This window comes from Rhea americana, unplaced genomic scaffold, assembly GCF_003343005.1.
Source record: "Rhea americana isolate MKP2758 unplaced genomic scaffold, rheAme1 scaffold_87, whole genome shotgun sequence".
Lineage (NCBI taxonomy): Eukaryota > Metazoa > Chordata > Aves > Rheiformes > Rheidae > Rhea > Rhea americana.
Genome location: NW_028187055.1, coordinates 183215 through 202974, shown reverse-complemented (window position 1 = coordinate 202974; position 19760 = coordinate 183215). Strand labels below are relative to the sequence as shown.

The following is a 19760-nucleotide window of genomic DNA, read 5'->3' as shown; positions in this document are numbered from 1 at the left end:
ACCTCCAGTTCTTGCTTCTCCTGATGCAGTAATTCTTAGCCCACTTCAAAGGGTCAAGGAGCTGCAGTCAATAATTTTTAAATTATTTTGCCTTAGCTGCAGGCTTTTTTAGTGCATCATTTCACTTTCTCCATATAGCAGCATAAATTAATTTTCCTTTCACCCACACGCCCAGAAATGCCAACTTCCTTTCCCTGCACTCTCCCAGTAGKAAAGAGACAGGACTATCATAGGTGGGTTGAAAACACAGGAGAAACTCACCACTTTTCAATTTTGCTACAGCCTGCAGCAGCTTAGAGGAGATACTGCAGAGAAAGTAATCTCTGCAGAGCTGGACTGGCTATAGCCTGTCTAGCCGCAGACTTTTATGGCTGACAGATACCCTACTAGCCAAATTTCAACAAGTCTTGCAAAGTGCAGAAAAATACAGAAGATTCTCATCAGATCTGGTTTAAAATGTCAAGAAGCTGTTTCAGTGTAGAGGATACTACACATTCTAACGGAGAAGGTTCAGAGTAATGTATGGGACAAAGTACACCACTGAGTACTCTGCAAAACTTCTACGCAACTTTGCTACAACATCTGAAACATGATTGGTCATAACAACAGGAATTTGATCAAGTTTTGAACAACTGAACGAAGATCTTTAAACAGAAGATTTCTGTCAGCCATAGGCAAGAAAATTCAGTCTGGTGTTTCAGTAGGGTAAAACTTGATAATGAATTCAGTTTGAGCTTTACCAGGTACTAGTAAAGCTAAGAAAATCCAGCGATGTTTTCTCTTCCTTAACAGAAGTCACGAATGGGAAAATACCTCAGACTGTGGCCTCAGACTTCTAACTGCCAGATGCATCAAAGTGAGGCACATCAACCTCTCATACCTGGAAGACAAAATTGTCYGTAAGCTTACTAGATAATGATTCTGATTAGTTTTGCTAGCTGGGGTAAGCACTTAATGGGCCATTTAAAGAAATATTTATATTAACTCTCTCTGTCTAAAGATTCAAAATGAATGTTGGTTGAATGAATAATTTTGCCARGAGTATTTTACATGAATATAAACCATGTATTCTCTGTTTCAATCTTTATACATAGCTTTAAAGGGCACAAAGAGTACCACAGAAGTAGCTCTTACTCTGCTGAACAATCTCACTGTAATGAATAGTGATGCTCATCTGAGATAGGAGAACACATAGAAAGGTTTAAACAATCTGACTCAAAATCTCTAACAGYACAAAGTCACACAATATGTTTCATTTCTGAAATGTTTAAAAAGCTGCATTGGGATCTTTGGCTTAAATTCTACATTTTTTCATGGAGCTTATCAAGCTGGGAAGACACACAACACATACACAACAAAGTAATTTGCAATATAGATACCATTTACACAAGAGCAGACAATAATCAGAAAGTCTCTTCGTGGACTAGCAGCAAAGATTTAGGTTGTATATTGAAAATCTTTGATTTAGGCCAAGGTCAAGCAAGGTATCTTGAAACATGAGAACAGTCAACAAGAAAGTTCAAGAAAGTTACAATTAGCTTCCTGACTTGGAACCACATCCTTGTATCTCCTTTGGTCTGTACAAGTTATGCTGAACACACTCCAGATGTGGAGTTGTACAGCCATCTCCTTTGGTCTGTATAAGTTATGCTGAACATATTCCAGATGTGGAGTTGTACAGCCTTTCTAATCTAAGCTCCATACAGCACCTAACACCAACCATCAAGAAATACCTTTTTGCCATTTGTGTATACCAGGTAGCTGACCAGCAAGTGGCTTGGTTGGCTCACATCTACAGCATTAAAAGGTGCAAATAGCTCAGTATATCTCCAACACAAAAAAAGTTTTCTTGCTTTGCCAAGAAAGTCAGATGTTTCAATATTATAAGCAAAATGCTCCCTACAGAGGAGGTTTAGCAACCTAATTTCTGGCCTTCTGATGCATTTACGAAACTTAGTAGAGCTACCTCCACCTTTTTGTGTGGACATAGCATTCTTGGCTGAACAGCGAAAGAGGATCAGAGGTTGTAACATACGAAAAACACTTCAACATTTGATCTCACCACATTTCACAAATTCAGCGAGATCAAGATAGGAAACCTTCATATCTGTCAGGTAGCTAGTATAGGCCTAATACTGCAGGTATAGGTATTTAGCAAGTAACTCCTGGACAATTAATGAGCAAATCTGACCGTAACTGCGCTGTACTACTGTGTAGGTTGTTAATTCTCAGCCCAGACAAGACACATATCCTAATCAGTTGTGGCTAGATTATTCTATAGCACTTTGAAAAATGCAGACAGTTGTCCAAGTGACTACTCAGCACTTCTGCTACCCAGCTGCTAGATAGCACAGTCGTATATTGTTTTAGCAGTCACTAGGTTTTCAACACACCAAAATATTGCACATTTACGAAAGATTAAAGAGTGGATAGGGGGAGGAATTAGCATTTAAATGAAGGAATGATCAGGGCCACTGCCATGATCGTATGTTGCACCTACTGAAACGTTCAATCAACAGAAATCTTGGATATATTTTCAGTAGGAARAGGAAGTCAAATTCTCTGTTGTAATAGCAGAAAGTCAATTTGTGCCTCTCAGCTTTCCAACTCAAAGCTAATGGAATTGCGGTCATGCAACTGGAAATATTTGGAGGATATTTTGCTGCTTAGGAGTCTCCTTTCTAAAAGCGYTTCCCAAAACGTCATTATGATAAAAACGTTAAGTGACAGAAGCTCAAAAACTAACATAAATCAGATATTTTCATGACTATTCTACTTCCAAAATAATTTAAACTTGTTGAGGAAAGTAGGGATGATAAAATTAAAGGAACCTCAAACTTCCAAAACCATACTGCTGTCATAAGAATATTTAAACAATGCATAGACCCTGCTTTCAACAACTTTATTGGTTTAATAAATGTTGTACAAAATTAGTCTCTGAAACACTGTATAAACAAGTGTTACATTGTAATTACATTTTGTTTACCATATTTTAGCTTGGGGGGCAACTTATYCTTTTTCTGGAAAATAAGCATTCTCAAAATCTGAAATAGATACTGATTTTCAAAAGAAGCATGACAATATTCCTTGTCTCATACAAAGAAACAGAAATACAAGTCATGTAAATATCTTCTCCAGCTCATTTGAACTAGAAGGTGACACTATTACATTGACAAAGCTTACTTCTGCATTTCTATATTGCATAGCTGTAACTATTTACAAAGCAGTAAATTTACAACAGCAGTAGTACAACCAGAAGGATAAGTGTCTCAAAGGCTCAGCTGGTTAATACTTTCAACCCAGAGATACTTGGCTGGTAAGAGGTGAATTTTTGTCCCAGTACAAACACATGCATCAAAATTCTGATCAACACTTTCATGTTTTTCGTTCCTTGAAGAAGTCTGTTCCTTTCAGGTCTTCTGGCAGATAGTCCTGCTCTACGGGTTCCTTGTACATGGGGTTATATTTATAGCCTTTACCATAGCCCAAGTTCTTCATGAGCCTTGTTGGGGCATTTCTCAGGTGCAGTGGAACAGGCGGGAGGGGTCCTGTGTGCATTCTCAGGCATTCTTTGACATTGCTGTATGCCCTGTATACCTCTATGGACTTTGGTGCTCTGGCAAAATAGACTACACATTGTGCAAGAATGACCTGGAAACAAGAAAAATAAAATGTTAAATGACTTCTTTCAAGTTAGGAAAAGGGCTGCTGTCCAGCTTGTTTGTAAAGAACAGTATGACTGGGCTGGTGTTTTTAACTGACTCTCATCTGCTACTACAATATGAATACYATGATTTAACAACAATATAGCGTGTGATTTTGGCTCCTAGAGAAGAATGCCTAATTTAGAACAYCAGAATATATGACTTTAATTATAACAGAAGGAAAATAAGACCRAAAGAACAAAATGAAATTAGTTAAAATATCAAATTTAACAGCAAATATGCAGAAAATTATATTTTAAACTCAATATGTATTTCAAGAGCTATAAGAGCTGTTCTGCTTACTAGTCAGAGAAATAGCGTACTGAATGAATAAATAAATTTGTCTTTTTTGCAATCTGTTTCTTTTTATAATTACAACTCAACTTTGTAATTAACAGTGCTCCCAAACCAGTGAATGAATGAAGTCTTTACCTCACATTCTGGCATTCCAATAAAGTGACAACCTTGATAAGCAGCCACTGCTTGAGTTAAAGCCAAAGGATCTGCCAGCCCTGCACAAAGGGATTAGGTGAAAGCAGATTAAAGTCAGTTTGCTTTAGTCACCATCTGACTATTCTTTTCTTCTTGTAAGATATAAGGTTACCCGTGCACATTTTAAAGTAGCCTTTTTAGATGGTGGAACTTCAGTTATATTTTGTAGTGCATAAGATGTACTCCCTCCATCTGCAACCTTCTCCCTTCTGTCTCCCTAAAAAGGAAAAGTCTGAAAGTCAGATATGATTTTCAGACTGAATCTGTTGCCACATGGTGGCAGCCTGAGCAATAGCAGGTGGTATGATATTCATTTACTTTTTTGGAAGGGGAAATACTGTTATACAGACACAGCTCCCCCAGGTCTAACAACTCTTCAGCCACCATTTCTCCACTAAAAATATTGCATCTGATAGTTTAGATAAGTCAACTGAGATGCCTTACAATTAAGTAGCTATCAAGTCTGAAAACTGCAAGGCAAGGTAGGTATACATTTCAGTATTTTGTTTCTCTCGTACCCAGAGAAGATTTTTTGCTTTTAAACACTAGCCTCTGGAAAATAAAAACCTAAGGCAGMTCTTAAGTCACCATAATATTCCAGCACAAATGATTGCAATACCTACCAATATCTTCACTTGCAAACCTCACCAGCCTYCTTGCCACATAGAGTGGATCCTCACCACCTTCAAGCATTCGAGCAAGCCAGTAAAGGGAAGCATTTTCATCTGAACCTCTCATAGACTTATGCAGGGCAGAGATGCAATTGTAATGTTCTTCTCCTGTTTAGGAAGCGGAGAGTAGAGATACACAGAGTAAATACATCTAAAGCAACAGAACGTACTTTACTAGAGCATAGTAAATAAACATAACAAGCTTTTTCAAATTCTTTTCATGCATACGTGATCACAGTGTTCAAGAACATCTTAAACGCCTTCATATTTTGCCCTGTGGATCATTCCACTAAATACATAAGCATAACAGAGCAACAGCAGATAAAAAGGATGGTGTTTTTTCAAATGCTACAAGGGAAAAAACTTGCAATTTTCTGATCCTCTAATGACCTTTCCTTCCAAAAAAAGCCCCTGACATTTTAAACAATTAGGAAAAAGACCTTATATAAGTATTTTTAACTGACAAACAGTAAGTTACAAATACATATAAACTAGTCAGGAAGCACTATTGCAAAAAGAAGTAGTGAACAGATCTATCACACTGATGACCGTTGTTTCTTGACACACAAATGTAATACTGAAAAGAAAACGGAAAAATTAGAGAAATCCAATTCCATACTAGTGGTATTTTAGAAAAATATTTCACATGAACTAAAACCTGCAAATAAAGTGTGAAGTAAATCAAACATGAGTTTGCTGTGCTGTACAGGGAAAAAGAGAAACAATTTTGCTGTGGATTTACAATGATGGCATATTATTTCCAGAGGAAACAGAATCACATCACATAACCATTGCAACCTCCTATGAAACTGTGGGTTCTGTTGTGGACATCAGCACTTCTGGAAGGGTAGTGAAAACTTTAAGAAGTTTAAACAAAACCAAACCAAACAAAAAATCCCCAACCATCTGAAATGCAAGACTGCTAAATACAGGGATCAGAGGAATTAATAATTTCCAAGGAAACTTTCTTAATATTGAAGTTTARTATAAGATTAAATACTGACTCCGAGGAGAAAAAGTGCTACTCCACAGATCTTTTAGGTCTGCAGCTAAAAATAGAGGGGCAGAATTAAGAAAACTGAATGAGACCCTTCCTGCTTGCAAATCTTCTCCATGCAGGTGGCTGYATTTCTTTTAATCAAACTTGTAAGAATACCTTGCTGAAATATTGTTTTTAAACTTCTCAAATAATCTGCTTTTTTATTTTTATAAAGTGCTTGGCATTCCTTGGACCACAGATAACTGTGTATTATAAAGGCAGCTGGCTGCATACACAACCATGCATTGTATTTCTCTTCCTCCTATGGCCAAAAGGATTTACAGCCCCAGGGCTACACCAGAACACGCTATTGTCATTTGCAGGCTCTGCATAATAAAAAGCCATGCAGATAAGTTTGAAAACCAAAGCCCCAAAACTGCTGCAACCGCTCCTTTGAAAGTCAGTAGGACTTTCAACCTTCAAGTCAGAAAGTGATCCCATCTTCCTCTGTTAGGGTTAACACTGCAGTACAATCCTGTGGGGAATTCCGAGTGTGATCTTCTGGAATATGCAGGCCTGCAGACAGCTATTTTTAAYTGGACTCCACACACAAAGAGCTCCATGGTATGCAGTCATTATCACGCCAACATAAACAGCATGTCTGTGCTCCGTCATGACGCTTGGGTTCATAGCAATAAACCCAAGCAGCTGAACTCGCATCATCCTCTTGGAAGAGGCGTCTCTTGGTCTCTTAAAAGTAAAGATGGMCTTTAAATATCTTGACAGGTTGCACTTGCCCATCTTTTTTTGTTAAAGTGCTTTTATACACTCTTGGGGCTACTGGGACTTGTCATACTTGGAACCAGCTGGATAGGCAGAAGGAAGCGAGCAGACAGGTTAGGTCTAGAGATACATATCTTTAAAGTATTCAGAGTACATGGCTTAGAAAGAGAACATACTTCTCCTTTTATTTCCCTCCTCACAGTGTTAGTGTGGGTGACTGACTCATCTGTACAATAAAAGTAAATATACAACAGACTTGGTCTTCCAAAAAACTGTGGAATTGTACTTAAAATGAAGTTTCAATTAAAGGAAAAGAATAAAGCTACATGCAAAGGCTTTTATGTTTCTTTCTTCTTTGTTAGACAAAGGACTTCTATATTTCCTTTCTAAATATACAGTTTTGATATTTTCTCTTTCAGATGCCTAAAACTGCTAAAAAAAAGATTTAGACAACTCTTCCTTTAGATCTTTCTTTACTACCTCTGTCTCTCAGGTTGGTTAACCCAAGTATAGATTTTGGTCTCAAGAATTTTGTTTAGAGACGGACACATCCAAACTGATCTATCACTGCTGTTCTGCATCCTGGATGCCTCCTGAAATCAAAACTTTGAAGAATTCCTGGAATAAAAATACATTTGTTCTATAAGGTTCCCACATAGGCAAATACCTTTCCTAAGAGAATCAGGATTCTTTGCAAGAGGCTTGGGGGTGGATAGGATTTCTGAAGTGTCTAACGGACACTGACACATAAATCTTGTTGACATTCAGTTTTGTACCCCTGAATCTYCTAATGAAGAGTTTCCCTGATGATTTATCTGAGGAGACGGTAATTTATCTAAAGTMTTATTAGTAACAGACAAGGAAAAGTGTTCATTCATTGACCATAATTAAAGTCTGGACTTCTTAAGCAGTAGGCAAAAATAAAACAATAGTCTCTATCTCCCATTATTTCCTATCTTAGCTAAAGTTAAACATCAACTACTCCTGGATAAAGACTAGAAGAAAGCCTTGGAAGAAAGAGTAGAGCAAAAACAGCATGGGTAAAGAAGAGTCTCTTTTAGGCCCAGCAGAAAACAACGAAGCTGGCACACAAACACAATGAAATGAGACACGTTCTCTCTCCTCCTTTGTGTAAGAGGAAGGAACAGCTACCTGAAGATGTTTCCAGTTTATAGAAATAATAACTATCTATTCAGCTTAATATAGTCACACTTTTACCACAGCCAAAGTTACACTACTGCATAAACAATGAGATAAAACCCTGCAATTATTCTGATATTTATCTCTGCTATTTGCTACTAAAACAGCATTAACACTAAGCCACAATACATAAGAAGAAAAGGAGACAGTACAACCCTATCTTAAAAATCCACTGTCCATCTATTGGATGTTCAAAGGATTTGCCGATCCTTTGTCCATCTGTTAACATTAATTGAATTCAGTTACTGTAGCGTTTTCTCTGAAAATCACAAAAGAGAACTGCAATTGAAAGCTAAAATACAACTAAAAAACTTATTTTCACTTACAGTATGCTGCTGTTATCATGATTAGACAGCATCATATCCCTTTATTTTGTGAGGCTAAACTACTTTATTGGAGGATTGTAGACTACATCACAAGGAACTGTTACTTACTCAAAAAGTTTCTGATAAAACATGCTGTACGGTAGCCTGTATCCAGAAGCACTTAATACATGAGGCACCACTAGCTATCTCTAATGTGAAGAGGTCAAATAGGGTATAAGCTACTCTGCAGAAGACAGACATTTTGTAAAGTGACGTATGCAGGCAACCTACTACTCATACCTTCAAGAAAAACAGAATTCTCTCTAACACTCACCTCTGAAAAAGTTTGACAAAAAACCCTATCCAAAGCTGAAAGGATTTCTGTCAGAGCGAAGGGGAAGAACAAATGCTACCCAGACCAGCAGGCCTCAGGAAGAAGCACTCTGTGACACCTCTAACTGAGGGAACAGGCAGAAGGGACCTGGGAGCAAGGGCCACAACAGAGAGTCCTGCATGTCAGCCACCACAAGGCGACAGCAAACACACACGAGAGCTTCCCACATCAGCCACTTTATCAGCATGTGCCTACCTGAGCTTTTCCAAACAATGAGCCATGATTTTTTTTGTCATAGGAAGGCTAAAAAGATGTACATATGATGAATAGATGAATATATGATATTTGTATGTTACAAATAACCCCTAGAAATCTCCCATCAAGGGTTTTGAGTAATGACATTTAATCAAGTATATCAAATACAGTGAAAAATAAAAATTAATCAGTCCTCCAAACATTGCCTGGCATAATCACTGGATACTAAAATGCCCCGTGATTCAAGTACTGCTGAAAAACTAGCACACACATTCGAGGGGACTCTCCTAATCCCTAATATTCRAGTCCTAATTTTTAATCCTACCACTTAAAAAGCTATAATGACCAACTTCTGTAATGCCTAAATTGCCAAGTCACAAATTTAGTAAGAGTGGGTATCACATGAGGAATCCTTAAATGCATTTAGATGTAACTTGCCCTAAGCAAGCTACAAAATTCTTTGCCTTAAAAAGCAACTCTAAAAATAAAGCAAACTGCTCAGGTTTTCAAGTAAGATATTATTATGAATGTGAGCACTTCCAAGACTTTCAAAGGAATACAAGTGCAACGGAAGATTTCTTACCCTCCAAAAATAAACCTCCTYCTCTCCTCCTTCTTCTCCTCTACTTCTTCTTTACCATGCAGTCCCTCAGATCTTAATACCCTAATGACCTTAAAGAACAAATAAATTCACCACGCACCCTTCTGCAGATGAACCTGCACTTCCTAAATGGTGAGTGAGAATCCTGCTTGGAAGTTTTCGGTCAGACTCCTTGGTATCCACCCTGGTTGTTGCCATAAAACCAACAGCCTGGAAACTACCATGCATATGGAGTCAGCGTGGAAACCTTAGTACAGAGCTACAAACTAATACAGCTTGAGAACTACTGCTGTACTGTAAAGGGAAAGTAATTTTTAGGTCAACATTCAGTACAACCATTGCTTCATCACAGCAATTGATAATGCTGCATCTCAGAAAGGGTTTTTATCTGATAGCAAAACTTTTTTTTTTTTTAAAAAAAAAAAAAAAAGCAGCTACAGTCCTCTGAAGGAGCTGGCATCTCTTTTATTATCCTCTAAACTTCAATTTTTGATGCCTGAAAAGTGCACAGACTTTCTCTCAAACTGTTCTTTTGGTCACAGGATTCCCATTTTACCTCAGGGATCCTTCTGATGCAGGAAGCAGACTGCTTCAGCAGCATGGTTGGGAAAGATGCAAGGAGAAGGTGTGATAGTGGTTATGTAGGGCTCTGCTTTCATCTTTGTCCCCATGTCTACGTGTCTGCTCTAGATCTTACCCTGCCTTTTACCACCATGACCCAGTGTTTCCTTAGGGCTCTGAAGAGAGTGGGAAAGAGGAGAGCGAAATCCCTTGATGTACAAACATTTCCTAACTCGTCCTGAGCACCTGCAGCAGGGCTTTGAGTACCAGCATTTCTTAGGTGACAAATCCCAGCAGATGTTTGCTCTCTGAAGAGACGTACTGCTTTAGAACCCCATACCACATCTCAGATGTCATTTCAGACATCTGAAAAAGCTGCACAAACAAATCAACTTTAGAATACACACAGAAAACAGGAAGCATGCTCTGTAGCACAGAACCGAGCATGAAAAAGTCTCATCTTGATCYGCCCAGCAAATTTTTAAAAACTCATACAATTCTGATTAATTGAAACTCTTCAGAAAAACAGAGTATTTTTGCATGACTGCTGCATATTTTTTGCATGACTACTATGAATCAGTCAACTGACTGCCACTACCAACTAAGCTTCTAAATTCCATCTTCCATTTTGAGTTTACATGGCTTTTGCTGGGCTACAGAGGCAGGAAGGGCTTCTTGTAGCTGACTTGGTCCTCCATTGACAAGTTTTCCTCCAAAGGGGGCTAGAATTTATGCAAAGTAAGTCTTTGGTAAGCCAAATGTAAGTCTGATAACACTGTGCATGGAAGAAAGGTTAAACTGAGGGAACCCACCTGGACTCTCAGTTCAAGACAAATTTGCAGGCTTGACACTGAGGAAGAAAACCAACAGATCATATTTAATTAGACAGACAGACAGAAAATCCCCACAGACTTTTATGCATATACATAAACTGATGTAATGACATAAAATCCAAAGTTTTCTTCCCAGTTAAAAAAAAACATTTTTCAAGAACATAATTTAAAAAACAGATGGGAAAGGAAAGAAAATGCTTGTGTAGAATTAAATTATTTCTCCAGTTCCTATTCTGTGGCACAGTATCTGCTGTCAGGTACTCACCTGCTCGGTCATACAGTATATGAGATCGTTGTAGTCCTTCCTTTACATGCTCCTCTGTTATCAGAACTCCATCAGSAGAACCACCTTTGGTAATCCCTGACGCTAATCTGGCTTGAACTGCTAAYTGAAGTCCATTCAATCCAGTCCTTGCATCACCATCACAAAGGTAGGCAAGGGTACTTAGAGCTTTTTCCTCTATGTACACAGGGAATCTGCAACAGAATAATATCACAGATTWATCCCACATCACACTCCTTTCATCGTGGCATATTGTGCTGTAGGTTACATTTCTTTACAAAGTTTAGCAAGAGGCAGTTTGGTTTAAGTTTTGTTCTTAACTCATTCTCTCATTTTTTAATATTGAAGACCTTTGGAGAACACTACGTGACTCGACTCCTCCTCCTCCTGCCCTGATGCATGTTAAATACCATGGTAAAAGGAGAAGCAGGAGCTCTCATCTATTTCCATACTTCCTTGTTTTTCCTTGAGCTTGCTCAATCTCATTAAATTCAACAGAAAGCAGGATTAAAGTTTTGCCAAAAGCCCAATTCTGGCACAGTTAGTTGAACATTAAAAGGTTTTACTTTGCCAGCATTTCATAGCTAGCACTTAAAATTCCTTGGCTARAGGACAATGAAAAGGCAGGAAGCTATCCAAACGCATGAGAGAATACAGTGARGCACAAAGCAATTAATATCAATTCCTAAACTAACTGCTACTGCCAGAGAGAACCTTTAGATGTCCTTTTAAACAACAATTAAAAGTACTGTTTACATTGTAAAGTATAAATGCATCCTACATCCTTTTTTATGAAATGGCAACAGCTGTTAAGACTCAGTCATTGGAATACAAAAAATAATACTGGAGCACAAGTAGAAAGTATCTCAGTGCATGGAAGGCACTATTCTTGCYATGTACTACTTTAAATGGGCCAATATTACACAAACTCATCATAACATAAAGACCAAACTTCTGTGAACCCACACTATAAACAAACAAGACGGCATGAGTTCAGAGACACAGAAGAAGATGAAGGACTTGTTGAGATTTCATAGCAGGTTTACGGCAAAGCTAGGAAAAATAACTCAAGTCCTCCAGCTCTTCCTGCAGGTTTTCATTCACTGGGCTGCAGCCTTCACTGACACGGTATACAAGCAAACTGATTCTGCTCTACACACTCCGTACACATTCTGTTGAAGATTTGACCCTCAAACTTTAATAATATGGACAAGTTGATGGGTAAGGTGTTTGCTGTCAGAGGATACCACTGATTTGTTTTGAAAACAGAAGCTAGTGGAGCTAAAGTACGATGAAAACAACAGTGGTAACTATACCATTTCCGGTAATGGGACTTAAAATCAACTGTGACATGTATCAGCTGAGGATTCACACACAGAGCTTGGAGAAAAGTAATTTCTTATAGAGTACCAAATAATTGGGAACTCACCCACATCGCTGCACTTCATTCACTATAAAGATTTATTACCGTTCTTAGCAGTGGTACACACAGAAGCAATGCCAAYTCCCAGATGCATAAATCCATTAATCTTCAATATTTGGTCTAACTCTTTATGAGGTTACRAAAAATGTCTTTGTTAAGTGTACAACAGCTGCAAGCAGCTCTCCAACTATAGGTGCATGAGAAGCCCTAAACTTCCCATCTTAATCCATACTAGTCAGAATTAGTCAGAATGGCAACTTTAGCTGCTGGTAACTTTTCTTTCTCTATTCCTGTCATACTAAATGATCAYTGTACAAGCCTAAACACGAAGATGCAAAGAAGTAAACCTTATATACTTGCCTCCTTTATGAACATCCTCCTCCCTGCAAACAGACTTTGCATTCGTCAGACAAGAGAGAAAGACATTAGGTGCTGTAAAAACTTCAGCAGACAGTATTTGAGCCCTCTCATACCCATCAGGGAGGACAGAAAAGCTTGTAGAGTTGCAATCTCATTCTACATCACTGCAAGTGAAAGTTGACAAATGCCTTCTAGGGCCATAAACCATGCTGGAGAGATTAGGCAGCAGGAATCAAGTATCTTGTATGAAAACTACATGTCTCTATCCACCTATCTACACACACACACACACACAACTTTGTATTTTTTATTTTCATCTCTACTTCTCATGGATTTAATAAAGCTACTGAAAAAAAAAGCTCACATACATGCTCAGTCAGTTCAAAATAACCTCACTTTCTCCAAGACATTTCAAACACTTTCTTGCTGTTCGATTGGCAGAATACAATAACAGTGTCTTTATTCAGTCAAGTATTTCATTCATCAAATTCCCTGAAAATCAATAAATAACATTCACCCCTCAGTGCTACAAATGGACATGAGGTTTTCTCATATGCATTGAAACAAGTCAGCAAGTATCTCATTACCTGCAAAGAAAGGAAAGGCTATTTTTAAAAATCCAGCAGGCACTACACAAAGACATCCTGCTGCTAATACTGTAATCAACAAGGAACGAAAACAAACATACTGTACACTGAGCAAACAAACACTYTGGATATACCAGCAGGATAGAGTAGAGGAACGCTTTCACATGAGAGTCGGAAAAGGACCCATCTCTTTGCCTGTCGTTTGCARACAAGAACCCTGAGCATGTGAAAATTCCTCATGCTGATGGCCCTATTGTTATTTAATTGCTCCATAAAAATCAGCATTAAAAACCTGAGTTATATTTCTGTCTCTTCAGATTCCCTGTAAGACTGTAAGTGCTCTATTGACCCAACACAAGAAATTTGTACCACTCAAAAACCCACAAGGAAGTACTGAAATCTTCCATGATGAAATCCAAGTTATAACATATTGATAATGGAAATTCCACTCTGAACAATGTATTTTATAGTAGCCTGACCTAGCCCACATCTAGCACCACCTACACGACAAGAATAAATGAGAAAATTGCCACATAGGAGAAAGTTACTTGCCCTGTATATTGAAAACAGTCAAGATTTGAAATAATCTAGTGCTTCTCTGTTCTAGAATCTCAGTTCCTTTTACACTCAGTACTTCAAAAAAAGACAAWTTTACATTGAGAATAACTAAATTCAGTTAATTTCTCTGGAGAATTAAAATCTTAAAGCCAAATTTTTGATGATTCTATTTCACTAGGCAAGAGCCTGATTTCAAATCAGCATGACAATTATTTCAATATCTTGGCTTCCAAAAGACACTTACTGTATTTTACATTTTTAACCCCAYCTCACCCTCAGAAGCTCAGATCACCTACACTCCTTCACCTTATTCTGASTTCCACACACCATAGAACTGCAAGACAGAATGATTCTCATACTTTCTGATCCCTTTACAAGCTCCTGATTATCTTGCAGATGGGAAATCKCCTATTTTTTCCACACTCCAAATATAACACACAACACACACAGGAYGCCAACACTCAACGTTGGTACCTTGTAACTGATGATACTTAGAGACAAAAACATAAACAAGTCAATCAGGATGCCTCAGAATCTACCATTCACTGAGCTGAAGATGATATACTAGCTTAAGTAGTGGAAAACTACCACTACAGGATAATAAATCCTCTGTCCCATTCCCCCTTACCTCTATATCCTCAAGAGAGTTTGTGCCAAGAACCAAAGTGAAACATAGTGTGAACTACCCCAAAAGCCTGTACAYTGCCACCATGTTTGATTCAATGACAAGACAATGTAAGCAGTACCACAGAGCAGATATAACAAAGTCCAAGCAAGCAAAACCTTTACGACGGAAAGTTTAAAAGTAATTGGGCAGGACGCAAGATAAAATAGTTCACTGCTTCTTTTGCRTATGTATCAGTAATTTCTTACATTCTCAGTGCAATTGTTCTCACTGTATTCACTCCTTAAGAGAGTGCAACCACTCACAGGCAAACCACACTGCAGGATGAGATGTACTGTCTACCGTCTTATAGCACTGCTACTCAATATGTCCTCTCATCCCAGCAACTCTATAACCAACAAGGAAATTGGATAGAAGTTGCAGTAAGAATTGAACCATTTTACAGAATCCACTACTCAAGACCAAAAGGCCAATATTAAACACTATGATTTCCAAACTAGTGAATTCAAACCTTGCAGTACTTGTAACGCAGACAGTAACAAGTTGAGCTGSATGATGTATAGTCTTTCTAACAGTAAACTGGGGATCCTTCATTTCACTCTGCTGTGTGCCTCCTCTGCTACCTAACTCTAAATACATTAATCCAACATCCAGCCTACTGTTTGACTTCAATGACAGATACTATCCTGACGGCAACATTTACATGACAAAAAGCAAAAGTAAAGAATGAAAGAAAGAATTTGGCTTCCTCCATCAATACACTGTGCAAGTACAGCATATCAGTGTATGGCAGGAAAAAATGATGTTAGTGAGGTAGCACTTATCTAAAGAGAAGAAAGCACCAGCAAAATTTCATCAATATAAAATGTCTCCACTATTTATTTCTCCTTATTTCTCCTCCTCTTCATGAGTGTATGTTTCTTTTAGATTCCATCCTCTTTTACTTTTAGCCTATMTTAGCCTAAAGAAATGCAGCAACCACAATACAAACTGATAAGATAGTTTTATGAATGGGATAATATGACAAAGAAGATACTGAATTAGGTAATGCCTCCTGTTAACTCTATCACAGCTTTATAGCAAGAAAAAGCTCTACAGCAGCCACAGTGGGATGAGGAGGAGCCAAATGATGTAACACTATTAGAAACCTACAGCTATGGTGGAAACAGAACAGCAAACAGCCACCAAGAAAACTTAAGGAAATGGATTCTGGTGGAGCCCACTTTCCTTTTGATTACTGCTGTCTGTGCGTGCAGAGTAGAAATGACAAAAATCAGTGCACCATTCAGCAATAGCTATGGGCTTGCTCAGCACAGTATATTCCTGTAGAAACTAAGGGAGATTTGCYCTCTTAGCAGGCTTATTCCTCAGGTTAAGAGGAGACACCACCAAGAATCATCCTCCATGATGTTGCCAAGACATCACATCAGACAAGTGATGTGATACCAAGCCTGTCTGAGGCCAAGCAGCACATGCAGAACTTCATATTGCAGTTCTGCGGCTTGAAAAGGGAGACTCAACAAATGAAATCTTAATTCAATACACACATCTCTTGTGCCTTCTGGCAAGCTCTCTGCACCACTTCCAGTATGGTCATGTACCACACCCATGATCATACTGCCTTGGAGCTCTGTTTCCAACTCTGTAACAAAGGCGACCAACTACCAACAGTAATTGCTGGCATACTTTTATTTACTCCTTAGGACTGTCACCTGCCTGCAGCTAGTGCTAGCTCTTTTTGATAGAGGCAGGAAGGTAAAGGAGGGAGAAAAGCGAGACAGCTGCTCCTGCAAAGCAGCAAGCAAAGAAGAAACAGAAGAGCAGAAATAGTATGGACAGACAAGCAAGGACAAACAATTAACAAGGAGACCAAAAATTAAACCACAGGTAAGGGGCAGGATGGCTGAAAAAAAAGGAAACCCAGCATCAACAGTAACAGTATGTATCAACTACTGGCCAGAACCAGATATTGGCAGGAAACACAAAAAAGACTAAACATTAAACTGCAGCAAACAGTCTTAAATCCTTAATTCTGTTCTTGTTTTAAAATGTTTGGCTCCTGTGTTAGTCACTGGTGTGTGGCACTCTCTCCTCATAGACAGATCTCTGAAACCGTGCTTGTCTGATAGTCTGCCTGCCAGACTTCTTTCAGTTTGATTAAGCAACACATTGTGCTGTTTAAATCATCCATAGCTAATGGAAGGTTACAGATACAGAGGGTCTGATGAAACCGAAACCCAAACAACTGCAGCTGAAACTCTGCCTTGTACTTTAATCCCATACAGAAAGGAAAGTCTCAAAACCCCAGGCAGGGTGTAGCCACAACCACAGCTGTGGCATTACATTAATGCTGACATGCMGTACTGCCCCCTCTTCTACAATTCACATCACTGCAATATGTAAAAACTGCAAGTGGTTAAGCAATATGAGGTATGATACCCTAAAACAAAAAAACAAAAAAAAAGGAAAGAAAGAAAAAGAGAGAGAGAAAGAGAGAGAGAGAGAGAGAGAGAGAGAGAGAGAAAACGGGTCAGCAGGGGGGAAGGCAACAGTATCTTCCATTCCCTGCCCTGACCTCCATATCCTGGCTAGGAATTTTGAATACTCACATTCTGTGATAAAGTGCACTGCCTAGGGCTATCTTTTATTTATTTCAATAACCATGCCAGCTTAACTATTATCATGGTAATAACCAAATTACTAGTAGTATGCATAAGCATCAACATGAAGAAACTGTAATTATAACTTGCATCAGAGTAGCACAGTACAATGTATTATCCTTATTAGCTAGCCAGCCACTTCGTAAGTAAGATAACATTTCTTAAGGACAAGTCAGAACTTCAGTTTCTCAAAAACTCTCTCTGTTTGGTTTGGACAACAAGAAATGGAGAATAGCAAAATCAACCTTAAACTAAACTATTAACTTCTCACAAAAAAACACTTCCCCCCATCCCAAGCATACCATAGCACCTAATTCTGCAGCTAAGGAAAAGTAGTATCCTTCTGCTCTTATTAAAAAAAAAAAATCCATAAACAGTAACCTTCTGTCAAATGCTTCCAAAATAATTTATAGGGGATGCCCCCATCCACCACTTAATTGTAACATGATGCTTTTTACAACCAGTAAGAAAAAGCAACACACATTAGGACATGACAAGGACCCAGTTACAGGCTTCCACAGCAAATCCTCAGCAGCAGAATGGATTTAAATATCCTAGGGGTGAGTCAGGGGCTGCAGATCCAAGTATAAAACTCACTACTAATCCAGACGGTAAGATTATTTTTTGGACGGAGAGCCAGGGCTTTGGATTCTCTTTCTCCCCATCACCCCCCTCCCACCATATGCTGCTACTTCTTTTCTTTACTATCAGAAGTGGCTAAGGTTTCTCTTCCCACCCCCAACTTCATTCTCTCCCTGGCAGGCAGTCAATTCCTCGGGTCGTGTGCACTAACACGCTGCAGCCCACAAGGTACTCACTCTGAGCTCGTGCTGTTGCAGCCAGTCGCAGAGCTGTCGTGCTGTTCACCTTGGCCCAAAACCTGGATCCCTARGGACCTGACCGCCCGCATCAGAATCGCTCCCATTGCCTCAACCGAGAGCTTCTCCAGAACAATAACCCGGCATCGGCTCAGAAGTGCAGAATTGACTTGGAAAGAAGGGTTTTCTGTGGTGGCTCCAATCAGCGTCACAGTTCCACATTCAACGTGAGGAAGGAAAGTGTCCTGAATATGGGAGGGAAGCAGAAAAAGTTGATCTCAATCGATGACAACCTGAAACACCCTATGTAAGTAGTCTATCTGACATTTTCATAATATATTTTTCAAGTGTTATAAGTTTTTGAGTTTCCTGTTGATATGACAAATGAGTTGCCTTGTCAGTGAGGTTATCTGCCCAGCTAAATGATTTTATTTCATGCACGCAGCACATTACAGCTGTTCACCTTAATAATTCACRCTTGCACTGAGAATAATCCTACCTGTTGAAAAGAAACTGTTAAAAAACTGCAAATTTTTAGCTTATCTATGTGACTGTTTTCTGTTTGGCAAGCAAGATATACCATGAAAAACACTTTATCAAATCTACAAATAATGAAGCTTCTTTCTAACTGCTCTTTGAACCAAGCATCAGGGCTGTAATTCTCTACATAATGCCATAAGATGGTTCATAAAATGATGGGAAGATTGGAACACAGTTCCACATATTTTCCACAGAATTTAATAAACACTGTCAGCTGTAATACAGAATTGAAGCTTTCCAAGCTATGACTAAAGCAAATAATACCTAGGAAAGGCGAAAAAAAAAAAGAAAAAAAAAAAGTGATGGCTACAACAATATATTATCCCAAAGTACCATGCCTTATTTTTCTTTTTGCCAGTAGAGACAAGGAGGTAACATTAAAACAAAGAAAAACCATAAGCCTCTCTACATTACAAACTTTTGATTAATGGGAATGGAGAATGCTAACCCCAGGGTAGAGCCTGAAAAGAAGATAATCAATKGGAAACTTTACTAAGGCGATTTTGGAGAAGTAAAAATTTCAGYAAAAAGGCAAAACAAAGCCCTGCATCTAAGTCTTCTTAAGTATAGCTCAGCCTTTTATTTAAATACTTGGATTGCAATAATTACACATTGATGTGTGGAAATTAGTTATGGAACTTAATTTCTAAGTCTCTCCCCAATTCAATTACCAAAAACATGAAAAAATAAAAACAGAAGCCCAAAGTAAGCTATCATGTTACAGAAAAGAGGCRAATTTTTCAGGAAGTGCTGACAAAGGATTTTTCCAAAAAGCAATGTAGTACAATACCTGCTGGGATTTATTGAAACGATGGATCTCGTCAATAAAGAGGATGGTTTTTCTCTTGAACAGTCTTTTTTCATTCTGGGCTTGGCTGATGACATCTCGAACATCATTTGTCTTGGCACTTGTGGCCGATAGTGTCACAAACCTCGTGCCATTCTTTTTGCTGCTGTTGGCTATGATATGTGCCAGGGTAGTCTGAAACAGTGGTAACAGCTGGCTTTGTAAAAATCATTTTGGACAYAGAATGGACTGATACGAAGGAAATACATAAAGAACAAAGCTATACTCTGAAYACAGACACAGTGTTGACAGTTTAGAGAATAGGGTGTTAGAGAATTCATTCATGTGATTCATGTGCCATTCATGCTATTCTAGCACACAGAAGACTTAGAAAACTTTCT

At 38.5% G+C, this 19760-nt stretch overlaps 2 protein-coding genes across 3 annotated transcripts in view; one reads left to right on the top strand and one right to left on the bottom strand.

The window, feature by feature from the left end:
* Positions 1-1363: 1363 nt before the first annotated feature.
* WRNIP1 (WRN helicase interacting protein 1) overlaps positions 1364-19760 on the bottom strand; it is a 28494-nt gene continuing 10097 nt past the window's right edge. Inside the window, exons 2-7 of one of the 2 annotated variants that reach the window (XM_085323777.1) lie at positions 19363-19554; positions 18033-18277; positions 10984-11195; positions 4820-4975; positions 4137-4216; positions 1364-3651 (exon numbers count right to left, since the gene is read on the bottom strand). In XM_085323777.1, the coding sequence (XP_085179903.1) occupies positions 3376-3651; positions 4137-4216; positions 4820-4975; positions 10984-11195; positions 18033-18277; positions 19363-19554 (1161 nt within the window). In that variant the 3' untranslated portion in view covers positions 1364-3375. Of the gene's footprint in view, positions 3652-4136; positions 4217-4308; positions 4414-4819; positions 4976-10983; positions 11196-18032; positions 18278-19362; positions 19555-19760 lie in introns of those variants that run through there. The other variant, XM_085323778.1, reaches the window with a different exon arrangement.
* Positions 18274-19760, top strand: part of LOC146584969 (myosin light chain kinase 2, skeletal/cardiac muscle-like) — a 72838-nt gene continuing 71351 nt past the window's right edge. The window contains exon 1 of the mRNA XM_085323776.1: positions 18274-18339. Coding sequence (XP_085179902.1) covers positions 18284-18339 — 56 coding nt within the window. The 5' untranslated portion in view covers positions 18274-18283. The remainder of the gene's footprint in view (positions 18340-19760) is intronic.